This window comes from Perca fluviatilis, chromosome 5 (genome assembly GCF_010015445.1).
Source record: "Perca fluviatilis chromosome 5, GENO_Pfluv_1.0, whole genome shotgun sequence".
NCBI lineage: Eukaryota > Metazoa > Chordata > Actinopteri > Perciformes > Percidae > Perca > Perca fluviatilis.
Genome location: NC_053116.1, coordinates 7,580,241 through 7,605,759, shown reverse-complemented (window position 1 = coordinate 7,605,759; position 25,519 = coordinate 7,580,241). Strand labels below are relative to the sequence as shown.

At 39.4% G+C, this 25,519-nt stretch overlaps 1 protein-coding gene and 1 pseudogene across 1 annotated transcript; one reads left to right on the top strand and one right to left on the bottom strand.

The window, feature by feature from the left end:
• The first annotated feature begins 5,985 nt into the window (after positions 1-5,985).
• hsd17b10 (hydroxysteroid (17-beta) dehydrogenase 10) lies at positions 5,986-14,859 on the top strand. The gene is made up of 6 exons (XM_039799769.1): positions 5,986-6,090; positions 11,325-11,489; positions 11,994-12,158; positions 12,991-13,119; positions 13,501-13,609; positions 14,343-14,859. Exons 1-6 carry the CDS (start codon positions 6,067-6,069, stop codon positions 14,531-14,533), a joined length of 783 nt encoding a protein of 260 aa, XP_039655703.1. The 5' UTR covers positions 5,986-6,066; the 3' UTR covers positions 14,534-14,859.
• Positions 14,860-15,618: 759 nt separating this feature from the next.
• On the bottom strand, positions 15,619-18,062 carry LOC120558663 (annotated as a pseudogene).
• Positions 18,063-25,519: the final 7,457 nt, after the last annotated feature.

Sequence of the window (25,519 nt, the reverse complement as noted above, 5' to 3'; positions counted from 1 at the left end):
GTCAAATATATTGAAGAGGCTATGTGTCCACATCAGTCTGAAAATGTTTGTAGAATTAAACTACAATACAGCACGCATATTCTGCATGAAAACAGGCCATAAGCTAAGGTTACTGGTGCATTCAAAATAACGACTTGAACGCAGCTTATTTTTTTTTTTTGTGTGAGTAAGTTCAAGCCCCACCTCTGAGTCACTGTGTGTGGCTGCGGCAGGAGAGAGAGACAGCCAGCCATGCTCGCACGCAGACTCAAACCCCCTAACCCAAGATGTTTAATGATTTGGACTTCCGGAGAAGAAGGGGGAGCTGTGGGATGAGGTAGTAGTTTGTATAGTTTTAGGATCACACCAGATCTGGGAGATAACTATACAGCCTACTGTCTTTCTCACGGCAACCCAAACCATCACCTACATGACGGAGACCGCCCTGCCTATCCACATTTTGTGTTCAGTTGCCACCGTGACTGAAGCCTCTCTGTTGCCATTGGTGACTAACGGTGCTCCAAAGATGACATCACGAACTAGATTCATTTCGCCGGTTATATTCTGTTGTATTGCTGTCCTGGGTGTGTCCCTGGTTGTTGAGAAATTGGACAGCGGCCAGGAGACAACGCCTCTCTCATGAATCCAGTCTTTCTGTTACTTCAGCTTCAGTTCCTCAGCCATAGAAGGAGAACTCCCCTGCCGCAAACAGTGACACCAATATGCACTGAGAATATATTGCTCTGTAAAATTGCAGCCCAATTGTAAATGTTTTAAAATTGAGATTTGAACTTGGCAGTAGGATGGAACAAATTGAGGTCTGCACTCCCACAAATCCACAGGACTGTTCGATCAATTTTATTGATGGTGTCTAATCACAACAGAAGTTGTCTCAGGACGCTTTACAAATAGAGTGGGTCTAGACCACACTATAATTTACAAAGACCCAACAATTCCCCCAGGAGCATGGCTTTGGTGCAACAATGGCGAGGACAATCTTCCTTTAACAGGCAGAAACTTTGGACAGAAACTGGCTCTGGTGTCACTACGTCTTTTACCGTGTGCCAGGGCAGACGTGTCTGTAGCTGTGCTGTGGTGAGGTAGTAAGTTGTGTTGTTGTGAGGGGTGGGATATTGCGACCCCTATTTTGGAGATACAACTATACAACTTACTGCCTTCCACAGTGTGGCGGCAAAATGCACAATGTTCCAGCTTTTCAGCGTGTGCAGGCCTTACAGTCTAGGGTGCAGACATGTACATCCTTTCCCTTTTTTGACCGCCCTCATTGCATGATATGAGTAAGATGGTTACTTTCTCTGTAGAAAGTGCATTACATGATTAGTGTTTTGTGTATATACACTGGCTTGCATAAGTTTACACACCCATGCTGAAGTTGACTAAAGGCCAGTTATGTCATGGATCCAGGATACTATCCATCCTGATGAAGTTCCCTTGGCCTTTGGAATTAAAATAGGCCCCCCCATCATCACATACCATCCACCATACCTAGAGATTGGCATGGGGTACTTTCCATAAGATAATCTCTCAATGCAAATCAAACCAGCTATTAGGATAACTGAAATCAAACCATGCCAATCTCTAGGTATGGTGAAGGGTATGTGATGATGTGGGGGGGCTATTTTAATTCCAACGGCCAAGGGAACTTTATCAGGATGCATAGTATCCTGGATCCATGACATAACTGGCCTTTAAAAGTAAAAATCTGCCTGCCTCTATGGGAATTTAACATAGGGATGGGTGTATACTTATGCCCCCTGTATTTTAAGGAAGAACATTTATTTATTTACGATACATTATTCATTCACAAAGAAAATTGGTGTCCTTTAAAGGTTCGATTTTAATCAATTTTTTTTTAATTAAGGCATTAAGATCAATTTCCAAAAGATGTTTTTTTTTTTTTTTTTTGTGTCCGCTTTAGCATGGGTGTGTAAATGTATGCAAGCCACTGTATATATACATTTTTTATTAGAACTGAAATGATTTTTCAATTGACCGGAAATTAATCTGCTACTATTTTGATAATTGAGTAACTGTTTTAAGTCAGTTTTCAGCATACATACTTGTTCCATCCTCTTAGTATTGTAGTTTTTGCTGCTCGGGCCACCACTGAATTAGGATTGCTACTAACCAGATGAATCTGAGATATATATATATATATATATATATATATATATATATATATATATATATATATATATATATATAAAAAGTTCGGCCTATGGAACGTAACAACCTAAACCCCAAAATATTCAGTTTAAAGTGGTATAATAAAGGTAAAGGCAGCAAAATCCTCACATTGGAAAAAGCTGACGAGAATGAATGGAGAGTTACTGCTTAAAAATGACAAACCATTTATGAAATATCAATTTCTGTCAATCTACTAATCTTTGCAGCTTTAAACTAAATATCTTTGGCTTTTGGAGTATTGCTGATTCATTTCATTGTAATCAGTTCTAGTCACATACTCTTAAATTGATGGTAGAAAGATCAGATGATTTAATATTTTATACGCTGTATTTTTGCATCAACTTTAAAATAAATGAGATATCTTTAATAACTGTTGTTTATGTGCTTTGCTATTATGTCATGTTGGGATATTTGTTTTTGTGATTTTTAGACAGAGTCAAATGAAGGATTAATGACTGCAATGATGAAATAGGTTGGGTATAATATACATACTCAAGTATTATTTTGAGGTACTTATACTTAATTTGAGTATTTTCATTTTATTCTACTTTAACCGTCTACTCCACTACATTTCACTACTTTTGGTACTTATATAGATATTTTAATGCTAATACTTTTGTACTTTCACTGGTAATTGAATGCATGACTTAACTGGTTACAAAGTATTTCTTCACTGCAGTATTTGTACTTTTACTTGAATACAAGATCTAAGTACTTTAAGCACTAATTAAAGTCGTTATGCCTTTCTTGTTAAAACAGTGGACATATTGTCTCCTGATGCATCAGTTGGTGGCCTGAGCTGACCTCGTGCAGCTGCTGAGCTGCTGTGATTGGACAACATCCCTCATTCATGCTGTAAATCATGGTGCGTTCATGCCACCTCGGAATAACATACACCGCCCCCCTGGTTACGTTGTTTTTCCGACTGGCAGCGTTCACATGGTCGGGATGCGCGTTCTTCTTCTGTTATATTGGCGTTTGGCATAACAACTTTTTGCATGACTGCCACCAACGGTTGGCCGTAGCCGAGAGCATCAGGTGTGTAAAAACATGGAGGCCACAATAACAACAGATTTCCTGCTGTTTTCTTATGCGAGCATCCAAACAGCACATCGCCAGGTGTTTGTTTGTGTTATCTGGAGGACAACGAACGGGGAAAGACACGGATAATGTGTTGTTTTTTTTATACATAGGCCTATTTATGAATAATTTGAAACATGTCTGTGTATGTTTCTTGGCAGAGGCATTTGTCCACAATAAACAGTTTATTGTCATTAAAATATGTTCAGTGAACCAAAGTCGCCTCCATCAAACGTCATTTGACAACAACGCGTCACCAACTGGGGAACTCGGTTATCAAAATCCAGCCCGAGTTTCCCACCTCTGATTCCCACAGGACGTTAAGTGAACGGTGACGTTTTCACTCGGAAAAACGTTTTTCCGATGTCCATGAACCTTATATACTGTCTATGCCATGAACGCACGGTCAGCCCGGAGGGGGGCGTTCCCTGAAACGCGCACTGATTGGTCAACTCAGACCAAAGTGGGCGGGTATGTGCTCCTCCACTCCGCATCATCCAAAGAGGAGTCAAAATAAAAGCGCTCTCCCACTCTGTATTTTCGAATATCGAAAGTTTACTGTATTTAACTGAGGTCGTTAGTTAAGCTTATTCTTCACCCCAAATGAGGAGAAATGTTATTCCATAAAAGGCTCATAAACAGTCTAGATATAGGTGTATTTCCTTTTCTCTTACTGTCTTTATTGTGCTATATTCACCAAAGTAGATCTGATTCTTAGAACATCCAGATTAGGATTTATTAAATCATGCAGGACTAAAAGGCACATTGTTTAAAACAGGAAGACGGGACTTTAGCAGACAGGAAAACTGTACATCAGGGGTTTTTAAAGTCTGAGACTGAGAAGAAAAGAAGTGCTCTCTACCTGGTTAGTTTCACTCAATTCCTTGATGCCTATATGGGATCATGAATGGTCTAATTATTTAATACACTCAACAATTGAGCCAAGATAGCCTAATACTGCTGTTTGACATAACTTCAGACTATACCAAATACATGAAAAAGGTCTATATAAGGCATGTGTTTCTTACTCTGAGAAAGTCACAAACTAGGCTACTGTATCTCTGAACCAAATCACATATAGCCTATGTGATCTTCTTTTGATAATATTTTTCCACTTCCATTCACTGAGCCTCCACTGAAACGGTTTGGCTCTCTGCTGTTCTCAAAGTACATACACAGGAATACACATACACCTCAAAACAAGGACAACAAAGCTGAACAAGGTAAACATAAATATTTTATAATATAAGTATTCTATATTAAAAAAAAGTGTATACACATACTGTAGATATACACATACACACGTAAACTAACCGCTTGATGGGGATTGTATACATGAATGCAAAAGTGCAAATGGTGCTGGAATAAATAAAGAATTATTAATATAACAGGTTGCATTTGTATTTGATCTATCTTATATAGTACCAGTCAAAAGTTAGGACACCTTTTCATCCAATGGTTTTTGTACTGTACTTTATGAACATAAGGTGAGTCCTGCCTTCCTATCCTGATTGACCTTTATGTCTTAAAGTAATGAGGGACTGTCATTTCTCCTTACTCTGTTGAGAGCTTGTTGCCATAAGATGGATTACTAATGGAGTGGAACAGGGCTATTTACTGGACACCTACACAACTGATGGTCTCTAAAGCAAGGGGTCTTCAACGTCTTTTAGGCCAAGGACCCTTAAGCTGAAAGATTGACCGAGTATATATATATTGTAGGCTATACAATTGAGTTGCATTTTAAACTGGGCAGAATGGATGGAAAGAAATGGATATTATGTATGCATCATGTTCTAATGTTAAACATACATCTGGAAGGTACAGTGACTCCTAAAGCGTAACTGTATGGCTACCATAGGTACCTATAGCTTATCTTGTGTTAATACTTTTTTTTTAAAATAGGCCAATTTATCTTTGCTATTAATATATATTCATATTAATGTATATTTTCAGACTTATTTTAATTTTTGAAATAAGAAACTTTCAAAAATATATATTTTTGTCATTAAAATTAAATTTAGTTTAACCCATGTGTTGTCTCTGGGTCAGATTTGACCCATTTTTCTAAATGTCTATATCAGAGATATGGGTTACTTTTTAACTTCCTAATTTCAATTAACCAAAAATAACATGGATGATTCCATACAACGCGCTTCGCAAGTACAACAAAAGATAGGATCTCTACTTTCATTGAATTTGGGGTGTTTTGTTAAATTCTTTTGCATTTGAAAAAGAAATTGAAACGTTTCGAAAACAGTCTATGATCCCAACTGAATGTTGACTTGTACCAGTCTGTGATTATCCTTCCTTTAGCCTAATATTAGTCTAAATAGTTCATAATTTCTGCTTTTTTTAACTCAAGGATTAGGTATAATGTCCTATAAATGAGGTTTATTGACCATGAATTACAAAAATAACTGTAACCATAATGTAAAACTAGTAAAAAGATGGTGTTGGTGTTTATACCAAAACGGCAACAAAAAAAGCGCTAAAAACACTGAAAAAAAGCACCAAAAGTGTCGAGGATAGGGACAAAAACGTCAGAAAAAGTGTCATGGTCCAATGGAAAACAGGGTTAACACTTTCTTTTTGTTGCATATTACATAATAATTACAATAATATAATATAAATAACATAATATATAAATATAATAATTCTTTATTTTATTTTATAGTTGTAATGTATTTTATCGTTATCGTTTTATTACTTAAACTCCTTTCCAGTTGGTGGCGGTAATGCACCGTTACGTTGCCAAAAGATAAAAAGCTCAAAAAGAAGAAGACAAGCCAGACCAACATGGCGAACATTCGGTGTGTCAAGGTGAGGAAAGGAAACACTGCATGACTTCCATCATATGCTCTGAGATAATATGATGAGTTTTACTTTTAACACGCTTGTGTTGTGATATATGTGCGTGTTTTTTACCCTCCCTGTTAGCTAGTTTTCCTCGGTAGCTCAGAGGAAAAGTTCCATTATTATGCTAGCATGATGTTGGAGATCGATGAGTCCAGCCAGCAGCGCCCTCAGCAGTGCGTTTGCTTAACCTCTGCCTTCACTGGCATTTGAGTCAGGAGTTTAAATGTTTTAAAGGGTTAGTCCACTTAAAGCACCAACCTCACGTAGTTCGTCACTTGGGTGGAGTGCTACCTGGCCTTGCAGATCGTTCTGGCTTTATTTGTCCTGGTTCTGACATATCCCCGGCGGTGGAAAGTAACTTAATAGACTTTTTTTTCACAGGCAGACATGTTGACATATCATCGTAGTAGGAAAAGCACAGGTATACTCCAAACCATTAATGATGGCTGCATTCCACTTAGGAGAGGCCCAGGTATTGTGCATGCTGTGCATGCTGACTCACTGAAATAGCTTACTGGGACACTTGATGGAATTGAGACATCGTTAAGATTATCAATTTCAGCTGTGCTTTTCCTACTATGGGAAGTCAAAATGTCTGCTGTGAAAAAGGTCCATGACGTTACATTACTCAAGTAACGGGAACGCTGTCGGTCCGTGTACTTGGCGGCCAACGGATTTTCGTTTTGAAAGGAAAAAAATAAAAACGAAAAACGGCCAGTTTCCCAATTACCATTAGTAAATAGGAAAACAAAAAACGGAAAACAACCCATTATCCGTTTTTTGTTTTGATATTAAAAAACGGAAAACGAAAAACTATCTCGTTATCCGATTTTGTTTGATGTGTTTGTAGATGGAACTCGGAAATTAAATTGTGTGTATAAATCTTATTCCTCATTAATTTTTTTCGTGACCCGGAAGCGATCGTAGGTAGTAAGCGGCTGCATACCCGGAAATCATTTGGACATCAATGAGACCATGGACAGTTAGAATGATACGGACGTAAAAATGTTTTTAGACGAATATGCTAGTTTTATATTAGAAAACCGAAAGAATGGGATGTCTTGTGGGGATAGAGCAGCTGCGTTGGGTTCACAGTTTGGAACGATACGGGGGTTTTCTGAGAGGAGTGTGCGGAGGTGGTGTGCTCAGCAGGGCGAAACACAAGTTGACTTTTATTATGAAGTGGTCACAGGAGATTAGCGCTGACTGCTCTCATTCATCAAAAATGAGTCTACACAACAAGACAACCATCATAGTCTAATAATAATAATAATAATAATAATAATGAAGCGAAAACATTTTCAAAATTTCTCATTTTCATTGCCATTGCTTTGGCAAATATCTGTCAAACAAACTAAAATCGAAACCATGATTTGGCTTTCCCTTATCAAATCGATCAAGGAAATACAAAGTGAAGTGAAACAGCTGCTGCAGGCTGAACCAGTCCGTCAGCATCAAAGATGAATAAACTCCAACTCTCATGCTTTGATAGCTTTACTAAAAAGTCCTTTCCTGTCATAATCCTGCAGGACTGGTTTTTGCATTATTAAACATGCTAAATGTTCAATGTTGCATTCACAGTGCGACACGTCCGGAGCAGAGACCTCACTAGGATAAAGACAGGAGGTGATTAGCCCCCAGGGTATTTGTAACTTGCGTTTTGCAAAATCTTTGCACTCACTTCTTCTGTTACTTTATTATTGCCACGAAAGGGGATTCCCTGTCTCCCTAACATGGAAGTGACTGCAACAATTCGCCTTAGATACTCTCTTCTCTCCGCTATCTCACTTGCTATCATCTGTGCAACGTCTCCCTGTCCCTCTCATTCATCAAAAATGAGTCTACACAACAAGACAACCATCATAGTCTAATAATAATAATAATAATGAAGCGAAAACATTTTCAAAATTTCAAATTTTCACATAAAAGGTCTCTAACGTTGTTTTGCGCCATTGCTTTGGCAAATATCTGTCAAACAAACTAAAATCGAAACCATGATTTGGCTTTCCCTTATCAAATCGCAAAAGACTCCGATTTAATACAACAATATCTGTCAAACAAACAGGGCTATAATTAGTATAAATATAAAATCAATATAAATGTGATTTTTGGAGGTTAAAAAGTAACTAAGTAACTCTACATTTTAAATTAGCTACTTTTACTAGTAATTTTACTTGTACTTGAGTAAACAACAAAGTAACAGTACTTTTACTTAAGTAGAACATTTTTTTACTCTTTTCACTTCTGCTGATTTATTTAAATCTAAAAATTGCATAGACCTAGCCCTGGTCTGCATATCGCTTTTAATATGCAAATATTAAAATCATTTCACTGGCGAAACACAATTTGACTTTTATTATGAAGTGGTCACAGGAGATTAGCGCTGACTGCTCTATTTCATCAAAAATGAGTCTACACAACAAGACAACCATCAAGTCTAATAATAATAATAATAATAATAATAATAATAATAATAATAATAATAATAATAATAATAATAATAATGTGCGGAGGTGGTGTGCTCAGCAGGGACTTGTCAGGGACTTCTGTCCTGATGGCCAACTTGAAGTTGAAATCGCCGTTTACCGCTTTTGTTAAACATACAAATGAATGCTACTCTTAAAGTAAATAAAAAGCTGACCACACCTAGGCCGATATGCAGACCAGGGCTAGGTCTATGCAATTTTTCGATTTAAATAAATCAGCAGAAGTGAAAAGAGTAAAAAAATTTTCTATTTAAATAAAAGTACTGTTACTTTGTTGTTTACTCAAGTACAAGTAAAATTACTAGTAAAAGTAGCTCATTTAAAATGTAGGCCTACTGACTTAGGTAGTTACTTTTTTAACCTCCAAAAATCACATTTATATTGATTTTATATCTTATTTATACTAATTATAGCCCTGTTTGTTTGACAGATATTGTTGTATTAAATCGGAGTCTTTTGCGATTTGATAAGGGAAAGCCAAATCATGGTTTCGATTTTAGTTTGTTTGACAGATATTTGCCAAAGCAATGGCAATGAAAATGAGAAGTTTTGAAAATGTTTTCGCTTCATTATTATTATTATTAGACTATGATGGTTGTCTTGTTGTGTAGACTCATTTTTGATGAATGAGAGCAGTCAGCGCTAATCTCCTGTGACCACTCGGTTTTCTAATATAAAACTAGCATATTTGTCTAAAAACATTTTTACGTCCGTATCATTCTAACTGTCCATGGTCTCATTGATGTCCAAATGATTTCCGGGTATGCAGCCGCTTACTACCTACGATCGCTTCCGGGTCACGAAAAAAATTAATGAGGAATAAGATTTATACACACATTTTAATTTCCGAGTTCCATCTACAAACACATCAAAGAAAATCGGATAACGAGATAGTTTTTCGTTTTCCGTTTTTTAATATCAAAACAAAAAACGGATAATGGGTTGTTTTCCGTTTTTTGTTTTCCTATTTACTAATGGTAATTGGGAAACTGGCCGTTTTTCGTTTTTGTTTTTTTCCTTTCAAAACGAAAATCCGTTGGCCGCCAAGTACACGGATCGCTGTCCATGCTAGAACACTTTTTGGCTAATATTCTGTATGTCACACACACATAAACAACAATGTGTACAATGCTGTACAGATACCGATGATTAACAGTGAGAAATAGAAATACATAAATAGGCAACGTAAAGTAATTCCGCACATTGTAATCAAAACAATACACATACGATTGTGTACTACTACAGGTTATGTTTATTAAATGAAGCCCAAAATATGTCGCCGACTAGAAATCGCTAGTATCGGCTAACGTCAACGTTAGGTAGCCGCTAGCTAATGCTAGCTAGAAGGGTTTGTCGTGACTTTTCCTGGAACGCTACAAAGTCGTGACTTGAAGTCGTAACGTGCGGGCTAAATATTGTGTCTGGAACGCAGCATAAGATAAAATGACATGCTTCAAAAACTCCAAATAATTCAATAAAAGCTCCTAATTGTAACTATGATTGTAAAGTTATGCTGCGTTTCAGATACAATTTTTAGCCGTAAGTTATGACTTCAAGTCACGACTCACGACTTGGTAGCGTTCCAGCCAAAGTCACGACAAACCCTTCTAGCTAGCTTTAGCTAGCGGCTACCTATTTTAAATAAAAATTTTAAATAGATTTGTACGATTTGTAATAGATAGGCCTGAGAAGTGCAATAACTCGGTGTTCTGCATTTTATTTTATTCTGTGTATGTAGCCTATGTGTACGTTTTTCAGCTGTTATTTGTATTTTTTTAACGTGTATTTATTGTCTTTAACGGCAGCTACTACTAAGCACTACGCACTCTTGAGTCCATGACAAATTTCCCCTAGGGGACAATAAAGTATATTCTATTCTATTCTATTCTAACGTTGACGTTAGCTAGCGCTAGCTGATACTAGCGATTTCCAGTCGGCGACATATTTTGGGCTTCATTTAATAAACATAACCTGTAGTAGTACACAATGGTATGTGTATGGTTTTGATTACAATGTGTGGAATTACTTAAAGTTGCCTATTTGAATATTTATTTATATTTCTCACCGTTAATCACCGGCGTCTGTACAGCATCAACAGGGGTCGCCATTGTCATTTATGTGTGTGTGACGTCAAATACTGTAAATGGGAGTACAACCATTTGGTACGAGTTCACGGGTAGTAAGTTACAGGTTTGACTGCAGCATTACACCGCCAACCTGAGCATCCGTCGCCCAAGCCTTCTTAGTGCTTTCTCTTATCAAAGTCACTTTTGTATACTGTTTATACATTTAAATGTACATGGGAAAGTTCACACATATATTCTTAGATGTGTATAAAAATTGCATCAGAGCGGATGTGTCCGGATATGGCCAATAACCGCAAATGCTGTCCGAACATGGTCACACTTACGTTACTCTGCTTATTCAAATTTACGTTACTTGTACTTTACTTGAGTATTTCTTCTTTATGCTATTTCATACTACTTCTCCACTACAATTTAGAGTTAAATACTTAAGCAATAGCTCACGACAGGCTGTGATATACAAGTTTCCCAGCTGTCCAACTCCCAGATGCTGAAGTTACGCCTCTATGTAGCTCAGTGACCAGTTTTTCCCCTGTGATTGAACTTGTTTACATTTTTCTGTTTCCCCTTTCCTGTACTCCCCTCCCTCCTATGGTCCATCCCTGTCTGTGTGTGTGCGTGTTAATAGGGTATGGTTGGCCTTGTGACGGGCGGTGCGTCCGGTCTGGGCCGGGCCACTGTGGAGCGGCTGGTCCAGAACGGAGCGTCTGCGGTGATCCTGGACCTGCCCTCGTCTGATGGACCGGCTCTGGCAGCCAGTCTGGGGGACCGCTGTGCCTTCGCTCCTGCAGACGTGAGTCCAAAACTCACCAGAAAAGATATCATTGCTATCATAGTTGTATGGCCAGATGAAGGGTCATTTGGGTATTTTTTTGGTGTCTAACTAATATGAACAGAAAATTGGTCCGTCACTGCATGTATGCAGAATCGTCCAGGTCCGCATCGCGATGCAGTGATTAATTTCAGTGGACAGACGAACCGACCAACCAAAGGTCTATCTCCGTAGGGAGAAGGTGTACTAATTGCCCTTGTTATAATTGTAAGATAAAAACCATAAAATACAGTTGAAGGCTGTAACTGCAGCTTTTAATACACTCTCAGCTCCAGCAGATGGCGCCCACACATCATCCAACACTACCACACTACAGAACGTGGTACATGTTGACACGCCGAGTTCAAGCTCCAAATTATTTATACCGGACCTTTCTCTAGTTCTTGAATGCAAAATGAACGAAAAATGTGCATTTCCACATGTATGTTTTGGTGATATTTGGGTCGTGGCCTTGCCATTTCTTAGGTGACGTCGGAGGCAGACGTGCAGTCAGCCGTGTCCCTGGCCAGAGAGAAGTTTGGGAAGCTGGACCTGGCGGTTAACTGTGCCGGCATCGCCGTCGCTGTTAAAACGTACAACTTTAAGAAGGACCTCCCTCACAGCCTGGAGGACTTCCAGCGTGTCATCAATGTAGGATTTACAAAAAAAAAAACACATGCATTAGTAGAAAAACAAATACCAGTGGGTGGGAAGTAACTTAAGTACAAATTCAAGGTACTTTTACTTTACTTGAGGATTTGCATTTAATGCAACTTTATACTTCTACTCCACTACATCCCAGAGGTTTATATTGTCTATATATTATAATTGTATAATTGTCTTTATATGTCTGACAGCAGTAGTTAATTTTTTTTAAGATTACAGTTTCTCATCCCCTTCCTGTCCAGTGAAAACCACGTATCTCCAGATGTGTTGATGTTGAAGGGTTGTGATAAACTGAAGGATGAAGAGTTTGTTCTTGTTGAGAAAGTTCTCCTCCTCCTTAAGCTAAATAAAGCCTCCTGGATCAGCTGGAAATTGCATCGTCACAAAGCTGAAAACAGGGCTGTTTGTCTGACACCATGAAGAGTTTTAAAACTTTTTAGAGATACGTGGTTCTCACAGGACCGCGACGCTACAAACACATGGTGATCTTATAGAATATGATGCATTGCAGCAGATTAAACTTCAAGTTCAAATGAGCACAACCTGCAACATCTACGGCAGCAGGAATATTCATCCAGAAATATCCGATAGAAGAGGAACACACTGCCAGGGAACGCTTCAATGCACAATCAGCACTTTTACTTTTCATACTTTATGTATTTAATGCTAATAATACTTGCATACGGTTTAAATACAGGACTTGTACATGTAATAAGAGTATTTTCACAGTGTGATATTATTACTTTTCCTTAAGTAAAGTATCTGAATACTTCTCCCAGCGCTGGACTTTTTTTCTTTTGTGTGCGTTTTCCTGCAGGTGAACATCGCAGGAACCTTTAATGTGATCCGCCTGGCTGTGGGTGCGATGGGGAAGAACGAGCCTGACGCTGATGGACACCGAGGCTGCATCATCAACACGGCCAGCGTGGCCGCCTTTGACGGACAGGTCATTTGAAACGCAAACCTATAAAATAAAAAAAAAAATAACTAAGTTGTTTCTCCGTTTATTCAATTTTTCAATTTTATTTATAGTATCAAATCAAGAGTTATCTCAAGACACTATACAGACAGAGTAGGTCTAGGCCACACTCTATAATTTACAAAGACCCAACAATTCCAGTAATTCCCCCAAGAGCAAGCATTTAGTGGTGAGGAAAAACTCCCTTTCAGGGAGAAACCTGGGACAGACCCGGGCTTTTTGGTGGGCGGGCGTCTGCCAGTGCCGGTTGGGGGGGGGGTGTGACGAAAAGTGGCAATAATAGTCGCAATAAAGATAAGGCGTTATCAACTTATTTTTTTCTTTTTTGCTCTCCCTTTTTCTCCCCAGGTTGGCCAAGCAGCATATTCGGCTTCTAAAGGTGGCATCGTTGGAATGACCCTCCCTATCGCACGAGACCTGGCACCCATGGGCATCCGAGTCATCACCATAGCACCCGGTCAGTGTACTGTACATACTTAAAGAGTGTAAACATCAGACAACGTTTTCATACTTCAGCTTTTTGTACGGATTAAACAAACAAGATGTAAAGTATTAATTTGTGCGCTTCAGAGATGCTGGCAGGCAGAGTTTTATTTAACCTTTTGACCGAGCCGGGGCTAGCGGTTTCTCCCTGTTTTTAGTCTTTAATGCTAAGCTAAGCGGCTGCTGAAGAGCTTCATATTTACCGTACAGACATGAGAGTGGTCACCTAAACTCTCGGGCCCGAACTTGAAATGGGTATTTCACAAAATGTAACTAACCCTTTTTTTTAAAACCAAGGTATGAATATTTACTTTTTCTTTTTAAAAAGAACTCAGTGATTTTCCTGAAACAGCTGGGGCACGGTACTGTTTTAATGCATTTGTTGGGAACAGCTGCAAAGTAATCCACATTCAGTGCTCTAGTGAGCAGCACGCTGTATGTGGGATTGAGTCAAAATAAACGGGTAGGGCTGGGCAACATATCAATGGACATTTTCACTCGTGTTTTCTTTTCCATCTCCTTTTCCAATAATTGTGGCATTCTATCCCTGTTTCCCATGTTCAATCATATGATCAGAGTTCTCTTAAGAATGGAAAGGGACATTTCCTTGGTGGCTAAATCTCTCTCTCTCTCTCTCTCTCTCTCTCTCTCTCTCTCTCTCTCTCTCTCTCTCTCTCTCTCTCTCTCCCCTCCCTCCCTCCCTCCAGGTCTGTTCTCCACGCCCCTCCTGGCTGGTCTCCCAGAGAAGGTGCGCTCCTTCCTCGCCCGCCAGGTGCCCTTCCCCTCGCGCCTGGGAGACCCCGCTGAGTTTGCCCACCTGGTGACCGCGCTGGCTGAGAACCCCATGATTAATGGAGAGGTGATCAGACTGGACGGAGCCATTCGCATGCAGCCCTGAGTCGGACGGCGCGCGTGTGTCTGTCTGTCTGCGGGGCCACGATAACGAGGCGTTGATCACCACCTTCCTCAAATTAAGAACACTTTTATGTCTTGAGTATGCGTGTGCCTGGCTACCTGGTGTAGTTTTGTTGGAGAAAGCTGCATACGGTAAACATGAACTGTGATGGATCAGAAACACCATTTATCAAGTTTGTGAGAGAAAGTGTGTAAAAAATGTCTGTACATCATTCAGAGCATTGCAGTACTTTATGAACTCCACCTTGGTTGTTTTGTAAACTAATCCAGATTATAATAAACCTCCGATGGGTTTGATTGTGTATTTCAGAAAGTGTAGAAATGTTATTGACATACAGGGTCTTTCAAATCCTCCTGATCGCACAACTAATTTCACATTTTTGTATTTTAAAAAGGTCATAACCTGTTGTGTATGCACAGCTGAAGGTAAGAAAGGCTAAGATGTGTGTAGGGCTGTGACGATAACAGCATCACCGCAATACCGCCGGTGACGTGCCACTACCGCGGTGATGACATCACAGCATATTATTATTATTATTATTATTATTATTATTATTATTATTATTATTTTTTTTTTACTTTTTGCAAGTTACAGGAGTTAAGCAATAATCGTGTAGTTATCCTCATCGACTGTCTTCTATCCTACATTCAAGAGATTATGGAGAAAATTAGTTTTTTTTTAAAGCAACACCAAGGATTCTTTTGTACCTTCAAATAATGTCTCCAAAATGGTTTCAGTGGTTCATCAACTCGTAACCGGGTGAACGGCACTCCTGCGTTCACTTTGCGGCCCTCTGTCGGCTATAACCGCACTACGCAAGTTTGCCAGATCGGGTAGCGTATCTGTAGTTCGAATGAGAACAGTAAAGGACAATTCCGCTTCCAACCTGTTTTTTTTTTTTTTTTTTTTTTTATGATTTATTTGTAGGATTTTGAGCATAACAAAATACAAATTACACCTCATCCATGAAGTGAAACTAATAGAGTGATTCTATGAACCAAGGTACTAAGAAAGAGCTGCAAAGGTCATACGTGTTCCTATGATACAGGGCACGTGGTTTGGCGTATTTTAATATTCATAGTGGGCTTAACAGTAATAGAATATTCTGATATATGATATTAAGTGGATTATATTGCACATGTTTTCTGATGGACATGGCATCCAACATGAGTGAAACCCATCCATATTTAGCCTGATCTCCCTGGCATCTTCTCTCCAGCATATCCAGCATCATCTTGTTCAGGCCAGGCTTGGCATCCACCGAACGCAGCCACCTGTAAAAAAAAAAACTGAGAAGAAGCTATTTAAGCTATTTGTTTGCATCAGTAATTCCAAAAATTCAATCGGACAACATTAAGCCTAGCTTTGTAATGTATGTGGATGTGGGAGGGGAAAATGTTGAGTCTCTCTGAGGTATTTGTATGCCTTTGGACCATGTAGATGGAGCGTGAGCGCAAACTCTCTGTAGTCCTTTGTGTACTCATGACCCTGCTTTGCCATGAGGTCTATCTGAAGATCTGAAATGTTATGATTTAAAATGAATAAGTCCCCTTCAGATAATAACTAAGGTGTTTAAAGAGAGTAAGAATAACATGTACATGAATTTCAAAGTGCTAATTTTGTCTTACTCCGGTAAGAATTCAAGCTTCTCTTGGAGCTCTTCATTAATGAGGTTCTTTTCCCTCAAATCCCCCCAAAAGACTCTTCACTGTGGTCTTTGCCCTCTTTTCTCGGGCCATGGCATTCTTCTTCTCTCGCTCCAGACTTTCCACTCTTGCCAAGGCCTCATTGAGTCTGGTCTTAAGAGCGGTAGGAGACGCAGGCAAGGCATAGCCATGATCCTAGTAGAAAGAGGGATGAACATGGTTTGAATAATGTTTCACTTCACAAACATCACTTTGACACGACTAGTTTATGACCCACATTCTTTCTTATAGTCATCACCTGTCAAAGCCACTGCCGGCACTGTGTGTGTGTGTGTGTGTGTGTGTGTGTGTGTGTGTGCCAAGAATGCATGTTCAATGTCAAATGTCTTCAATTGTGTGTGTATGGGTTTATTTGTGAGTGTGTTTAATGAGTGGCAGCAAAAAAGTGAGATTTTAATATGTCCAGGAACATTATGATACGATGTGAAAAGTAGAAATATTCACATCATTAGGCTGAGGTTGTGGGTGTGAGGTTGACGTTTCTTGGGAATCCTGAGAGGCCACGGACAGGCTTTCTTCAGCTCTTCTGGAGGTAGACGTAGCCCTGCCCTTTTCCAACTAAAATGAAGAAGCATAATACATAATACAATATATATAAAAGGGATAAGCATCTCACCCTGCCCTGTGATTGATAATAGAATATTTACATTTATGAATGCTAAGAGCCTTATGATGATACACCTACTCTTTGGAGGTGAACCGGGAAGCTGAAGACTGATGGAATAACACAATCTCGGAGTCGAACAATCTGACCCGTCCTATCAAAATCGCCTTCCTTGAAATGGTGACAGCAAAGCACCGATGAACAAGTGGCAGTAAATCCTTCTCTCCTCAAAGCCACTTCCCACTTCTTCCTCACATCTTTGTTCTTGGGAAACCTTCAAAATGAAAACAAAAGATTTGGGAGAGTCTACACAAAAACAATTCACAAAGGAGGTCAAGCTTATTTTCTTCCTTCACATTTCTTAGAACCTTTCTTCACCAAAACTCCTATTTTGATGCATTTCTGTTGACAATGAACCAAAGTTGCGGAAATTGTGAATAAGCTTGTTTGCAAACCATTCTACAGTCAGATGTTCTGTTGCCTTCATTTTATGTAAGTGGGGTGGGTATGAGACATGAGAGGTATCTTACTTTTGTTAGGGTGAATTACATGTGAATAATACACAGTGTTGGGCAAGCTACTTGGAAATTGTAGTGAGCTAAGCTATCTGTTACTCTGCCATGAATAAAGCTTCACTACACAGAAGTTACCACCCAGTCACATGTAGCAAGCTAAGTAACCCAAACACAGCAGTAGGCTAGTTCACTACATAGGAAGCTACTTTAAGTTGCGCTAATTTCACATGACAAGAAAAGTGTAGCTTGTGTGGCCAAGCTACTTCGTAAATAAAGGGGTTATAAGCTACTGAAAAGTTACTTGATTCAGGAAATAGTGAATAAGTTACTAAGTTACTAGCTAAGCTACAAGTAGCGACTGCCCATACCAGTAATATTTGTTAATAGCATTCTTGTGTCCGTTGTAATCTAAGTCAGTGTTATGGAATATGACTTATCAAGTCTCAGTTCATAGCCGGGTGAACACCGGCCGCTGCAGTAAACATAGCCTAGCTAGCTGGCTACAATTTCAGTACAGTAATATCAAAGATCCTTGCTCCTTCTCAACGCTCTGGTAATATTCTATTCACAAATACAACCAATAGTACGGTAATGTTAAATCTTACTTGTGAAAAGTAACCCCCCCGAGCCCTGTTTTCGATGGTCCGCCGATTTGAGCAGGAATATGCTGCACAGTGCTCTGGCATCTTGTTTCTTCTGTTGCTACCAGTGTTGGTCATCTTACTTTAAAAAAGTAATTAGTTACAGTTACAAATTACTTCTCCCAAAAAGTAATTGAGTTAGTAACTCAGTTACCACATTGTAACTGCTGAACTGCGACACACAGTTGGACAAAATTTGCAATTAGCCATCAATTTTCATAAAACGGTCCATATTTGACCTCCACATAGTTGATTTCTCGCATAAAAAAGTCCCAGAAGTGAATTTAGTAATTGAATAGCGGACCTCTGGAGATGTGCGTGACCTAGCTAGATTCAGAAGACAGCTGACCTCAGGTCAGTGGTGTAGCCTATGCAAATGTTGGGGCGTGACAAAGAGTAGGAGTTGAGGAGTTGACATCAACTTTTAGCTTTGTTCAGATTCGCCCGTTTTCAGCAGCAGTTTCAAATTGTGAGATTTGCAGAGGAAAAGGGGTGTCAGTGGGATTTAGAGGTTCTATGTATGTCCTATTTACCCTCCAAACTGTTGTTTTTCAACTATGACAGGGTAAAATCGGTTTTGCATTCTATCACCCCTTTAAGGCACCCTGCCATTCTCGCTCTAACTACCGCTACTCTAGTAAGGGGGTTGCGGTTAACCGCAATACCGCGGTGATATGTATGGGATTAGTTTTGTGACTTTAATTCCAAGCAAAACTTCTCAAGTATCAAACAAAAAACACTAACTCAAGCAAAAAAATTGTCACCTCAAAGGTAAAACTTAAAACTTGCAAACAAAACATTTGTGTAGTTGTAAACTATTGGTCTTTTATTTGTTTGATATTATGTCCTTTTGTTTACAGTTCCCTCTGCTTCTTTCTCAATGATCAGTCTTTTGCTCTCTCCATCACGTTTGCAGTCATGCTCCCAGCTTTCTCCTTTGCGCTCCCTGACTTTTTGCTTGCGATTCTGACACAAACATCTCGCGTGGGCGGGTCTTACAGGGGTGCGTCCCCATTGGCTAATGAGTGTTAAGGGAAAGTTAAGGGAAAGTTTGAGTGACAGCTCAGCCTCAGTGCTGGTAAACTAATGTTATAGACTCAGAGTCTGGTCTGGAGGACACACAAGCCCCTCCATAGCGGATTACTACAAGATTAATAAAGTGTATTGATCATATATATATATATATATATATATATATATATATATATATATATATTATCTGTGATCTACGTTGCAAGTATGGTTACTAGACATTTGTTGTTTCGTTGTGTTAAGTTACTAGCTAGCTAGTTAGTAAAGCTTTTTTAAGTTAGCATTTAACGTTAGCTATACTGCTAACGTTATCTAAAACTTGTAGCCACCGGCTACCTTACTGAGCTAATAATTTATCATGGGAATCATGTATTCTTCGTGAGGCCTTACTCAATGGAGCTGTATTAATTATCGTCTTCTCTCTGTAGAGACCTGCAGGACCCGAGCAGAGCTACTATGCTCTCCCAGGTTACCTTAGCTTAGTAACGTAGCTCTATTATGGTCTATTAGGAAAAATTATTATCCAGCTAACTACTAATTGTTGTGGTTGCTATTGGCCTGATAATACACAATGCTAGGGTATTGGTTAAGTTGTACAATGTAGAAGTACAAATACTTCGTTACTGTACTTAAGTAGATTTTTCGGATATTTCTACTTTACTTTACTATTTATTTTTGTGGCGACTTTTTACTTTTACTCCTTACATTTTAACATGAATATCGGTACTTTCTACTCCTTACATTTTAAAAATTGGCTCATTACTTTAGTTTTGTACAAGAGGTCGTAATGTCGGAGAATAGCGCGGACACGCGCCTCACACCGCGAGCGGGCGCGTGCGCCACACAGAAAAAAGTGAGAAAAAAGAAAGAGAGACTGCTGTCCGGAGGATAATCAGTTGAGATTGTGTGTGTGCGTCCTTGAGAACTGTAAGTCGTATAACCATACCTGTCAAGTATCCCGTTTTGCCGGGAAAGTCCAGTATTTTCCCCTTCTTTCCCGCCGATCTCCCGTCTTAGTATTTTCCCGTAAATCTCCCGTATTTTAACCTGCGTTATTAAAAAATAATAATACCCCAGACCCGAGCGGAGTAAAAAAAAAAAAAAAAACATTCCCAATCTGAGCTCTGTCACTAGCCTCGCGACAACTGCCACCTGCATTAGCCTACTACAGGTACTGTAGGTGGCAGTTGTCGCGAGGTTAGTGTGTGAGGTCAGATGATGAGTGACAACGCGGGGGGAAAAAAGAAGAAAAAAAACAGAGACGGATGATGGACGCTACGACAGAGACGGTGCGCTGCCAAAACTTATGAAGGCTTTACTATGCATTCCCCATAGCAATGCAAGTCTGCACTCTACTCTCATGTAAAATTAACCACTCTGGCCCCGCCCACTAATACACTCCTTCCAAAACAACATTTGTTGCAAAGTTTGCAACAAATGTGTACAATTACTCACTAAAAGAGTAAAGAAAAGTTATGTGAAATTAAAAGAAAAACTGTAAATAAAAAGCAATATGAAATGAAAAGAATGTGTGGAATGAAAATAAAATGTAAATGTAAAGACAAGCAATGTTATAAATTGTAAATGTTTTCAGCATTCTGCATCAAGTGGTGATTTTAGCTTTCTTGTACACCCGTCTTAAAATGTAAGAGATACTGGAGCTTGGTTTGGGTGGTGGGACTGCTCGCGGTGGGCGCCGGAAAATTTCCCTTATTTTCAAATCCAAAACTTGACAGGTATGCGTATAACTTATGTTGTCAGTTCATTTAAGCCTGTTGTTGTATTGGTCTATAGTTCCTGCACAGTTAAAGTAGGTTAGCTAGTGATTTAGTTGTTTGTGTTCTTCACCTGTTAGCTAGGCTTCACGTTGCTTGTAAAGCATCAAAAGAGAGAAGTTGTCCGTGTTTTACAGACACACCTGGGGGGGCGAAGTTTGAAACCAGCATCAGCTTTAAATACGGTCCTAATCTAGTCCTCACTAACAAGTTTCAAATAATTTCACTGGAGTTACCGTTATTATTTTTCACGTGATCAATACCGAATTCAATTTAATTGGATGGGAATATACTGTAGGCTACGTGTCGTACGTACACGACCACTACAAGACGACTCGACCGATTCGGCTGCATTCATTTGCGGCAAATAATTGCAGCTTGATGGGCGTAACGCTTAGCACTAGTAGTATGGACGGCCATACGATTGAAAATGAAGAAAACAGAGATCCCAGAGATTAGGCAGACAAGCAGCAAGACATTCCCAATCATCCTTGGCCTTATCTGAGAGAGATGTTGCCGAGAGAGCGGGCCAAGTATGACTCCTGGTCAATGTGCGTGTAACTCAAAGTATGGGGAACTTCTTAATTAATCTATGTTTAGTAATTCATATTGTATCCTTTATTTTCTTTCTATATTTGAGCACACACACATACATGTAGATTCCCTTTAAATGTTAAGGGGAAGATTAAAAAAAGAGAAACTGGATCTGTGAATTCTCACAGAATCACAATTGAATTCATATCTTGCTACTCAGTCAGAATCTTATTAAGCTGGAGTCCCAGTCTCTGTCACCATAATCATATATGTGATGTTTGGCAGACATCTATTTAAAATGTAGACAATGGCGTATAAAGAGCCTGGTTTTTATGTCCACTGAAGTTTCTCATCTTGCACTCTAGTAACATTTGTGTGGTCCAGGTAGCTTTGCATAAAAAGTGGTTGTCATTTGCAAGGCTACTTTTACTTTTATACTTTAAGTACATTTCAAAGCCTGTACTTTGTTACTTTTACTTAAGTAAAGAAGTTAAATCAGTACTTCTACTTTTACCAGAGTATTTTTTAACAGAAGTATCTGTACTTCTACTTAAGTACGGGAAGTGAGTACTTTTGCCATCTCTGGAATTAATGCATAGTGTTACTACTGTCCAAACTATGTACTTTAACTAACACACCAGGCCCTTGACAAATACTTTGCTTAGTGATCCTTATGGTTTGATGTGATGTGCATGTGTCCTGGTGGCTGGCCATACCTTACTTTACACATGTAGTCAACGTGGAGGTAGGAATCTAGAAGTGTGATCAATAACATTCCAGAAATAAGTGTTCCAGTAGTGTTCAGAAAAGCTGAATACACAGCTGAATGTTTCTAGAGTGCAGGCTTTATTACAATTATTTATTATTGAGCTAATTTCAAACACTTTTTATCATCCAATAAGGTACTTCAAGCTTTACAATAAGAAGTCAAGGAAGTGAAGGACTACAGCCACATCCCAGCCCTTCAGAGAACTGTCCTGCAGAAAAGGCTGTCGTCCAGACTGGAGCGGTGGGCCATCAGTGAGCTCAGGAGACCAGATGATCCCAGGCGTCCAGGAGTTGTGTGTGATATTCCTGCACCACCCTCAGAAGTGTTGTTGCAGACACAAGTCAGCAGAGAAATACAGCTTGCCTTAGGTGAAACTGAATATGTGAAATATATACATAATCCAATTACTCAGTATGTTTGTGTATTGTTGGTGATGAAAAACTGACCCTGACCTGTGATGTAGGGGAGAACCGGGGCGAAAGTAAAACGGGACGAAAGTAACAAAGCGATTTTCTCTGAGCCCTGACTACATTTGCATTTCAAGCTATGACAGCACTTTCAGCACGCAGCCAGTGACGGAGCCGCAAAATATCACGTGATTTCATCATTGTTTCCCGCTGTTATGTCCTGAAAGCTGTTTTCGAGTACGGTAAGTAAATTACTGAAGCGGTACTTTTCTTCTATTTACAAGTTGTGTTTTTCGTTTCATGTGTCACAGTAAATATCAATCTACAGGTTATTTAGTGCTGTAACACATATGATCAAGTTTGCCTTGTCAGAGTTTTTCAGTATACAAGTAATTCGGGTTTAAATGTCAGGAGTTCGTCGACAAAGTAACACTTGTTACTTTCGTCCCGCTGCTAATGAGGTGATTTTCTCTGTGTTGCAGAGTTTATTAAAACATGTTTATGTCATATTATACCAACAGAATATGCCAAGAGTGAGGGTCAGAAAGACAGACAGATGTCTGATTCTGCCAGATGTGTATGAGAGGGCGTTTCTGGACATATCTGTAAGACACATTAGTCTTAGGGCAGCTGCTCCGATACTGCAGGAGGGCAGAGAACAGCAGGGAGAAGACTAGACCACCAGGGTACAGGTCACACACCAAAGTCTTCTCTGTGGACCAAGAGAGGAAGCTGGAGGCTTATATTAAGAGGGCAGCTGATATTTATTTTGGCCTGTCTCCTAAGGAGGTTAGTGTAGTAACGTTACAGTAAAAACATTCAAAATGCAGCTCACTTACACACTGCTCTTACTATAATCTGTTTAAATGCTTATCAAAATGTGAGATTTGTATATTCTTTAAATAGATTTTTCATTTTTATTCTAATTTTTATTTTTATTGACATTACATGTGATTTTTCCACTGTCTGCAAAGCTGCTGCAACATGTAAAAATCCCTAGTGCAGGATCAGTAAAGTCTTATTTTATCTTAATTATGTCATAAAAAAATGTCCCTCTAAAAATTTTTTTAAACTGTTTTAGGTGCGCAGATTTGCATACGAGTTGGGCAGAAGATATGGGTGCAAATATCCGAGTGGATGGGATGCCACCAAGATGGCAGGAAAGGACTGGCTCACCTCCTTCCTTGAAAGGAACAACACCTTATCTCTTCGTAGACCCCAAGCCACCAGCATGTCCCGTTCCACTAGCTTCAACAGAACAAATGTGTCCTCTTTTTTTAACAACCTGAATTCAGTTCTTGCCCGCTACCTTTTTGAAGCAAAGGACATTTGGAACGTGGATGAAACAGGTAAAGTTTACAATTCATTAAAACTAAAAAAAGTTACAATTATTAAGTGGTTTAAAATACATAGGACAAATCTTTTGTTATATAAAATTCAATAAACAGACCATGATAATAAATACATACTGTAGCCTATACAGATAAATGTATACAGGTTGTAAAACTGAGGTGAATAAATATGTAATTATATAAAAACCCTACACGCGCACACACACACACACACACACACACACACACACACACACACACACACACACACACACACACACACACACACACACACACACATACATACATACACCTAGCTATAATAAAAACAAACAAATAAACAAAAAATATATATTAATGCAGATATAGAGATAATAAAACAATGTAAATATGATGTAACTATATACAAACACTAACAATACACTCACATCTAGGTATATAAACACTTACAAATGTTCATGAAAGCTCATCAATGTTTATAATTAAATTTCAGGTACCACAACGGTCCAGGAGCCAGGTAAAATTATCGCCACCAAGGGGAAGCGCCAGGTCGGTGCAGTGACCTCTGGGGAAAGGGGGACATTGGTCACCATTGCCCTTGCTGTTAATGCACAAGGCAGTTGCATTCCCCCGTATTTCATCTTTCCCAGGAAGAAGTTCCAGGACCACTTTGTGAGAAATGGTCCCATTGGCTCTACTGGTTCTGCTAATAGTTCAGGTTGGATGCATGATGTTGACTTTCTTTCCTTTTCTTTCAGCACTTTGCCAGACACACCCGTGTTGAACCTGGTGCAAGGTGCTACGTTCCTCCTTGACAATCACTGGTCACACCTTTCTGTGGCAGCAATTGACTTTTGTCGGTCAAACGACATAGTCCTCCTATCTTTCCCACCCCACTGCTCACATCGTCTCCAGCCGCTCGACAGGAGTGTGTTCGGTCCACTAAAGCGATATGTTAACGCAGCAGCAGATCACTGGATGAGAACACACCCTGGAAAAACGTTGACCATATACGACATCCCAATCCTAGTGGCCACAGCTCTGCCACGTGCAGCTACACCCAGCAACATCACATCTGGCTTTGTGTGCACTGGCATCTGTCCTTTCAACCCAGATATTTTTGAGGAGCAAGACTTTTCACCTGCATATGTCACTGACCGCCCAGTTCCATGTGTAGGCCTACCATGTGCTCCCACACCACATTCTAACACAGACCCATACAGCCAGAGCCTATTTGAGGGAGGACGGCTGCCAGAGTATCCTGCTGGTTCAATCAGGGATACCATCCCTGACCACCCAGCTGTCAGTTCAGGTAAGATAAATTAAGATGGAACTTGGTTAGTCCTGATGGAATTAAATTACAAATTAAATTACAGGACAGTATACTGTAGTAGGATATATTGACATACAATGGACTAAGAAACTACAAGTACACCAATGAAAACTTAAGAAAAAGGTTATTGTAAGTGTTAATTGAGTATCTGAGCAAAATATGATCAATACATACGTTACTGGTCTATACCCTGGCTGTTTGAAGTCTTCACACACAGTGTTTCCTCCACAGAGAGACCGAAGGCTCCTCTCCCTCTGCTGCTCCACATCCTCCTGGTTGGTCTGCCTGCTGCCTGATGTGAGCTGTGATAGAAAATTATAA

Bases quoted from the DNA above. Each gene is read 5' to 3' on its own strand.
- hsd17b10 (XM_039799769.1), top strand. From the start codon at position 6,067: ATGGCGAACATTCGGTGTGTCAAG. The intron at 11,490-11,993 runs GTGAGTCCAAAA...GCCATTTCTTAG, and splicing joins GTGCCTTCGCTCCTGCAGAC to GTGACGTCGGAGGCAGACGT. The intron at 12,159-12,990 runs GTAGGATTTACA...GTTTTCCTGCAG, and splicing joins ACTTCCAGCGTGTCATCAAT to GTGAACATCGCAGGAACCTT.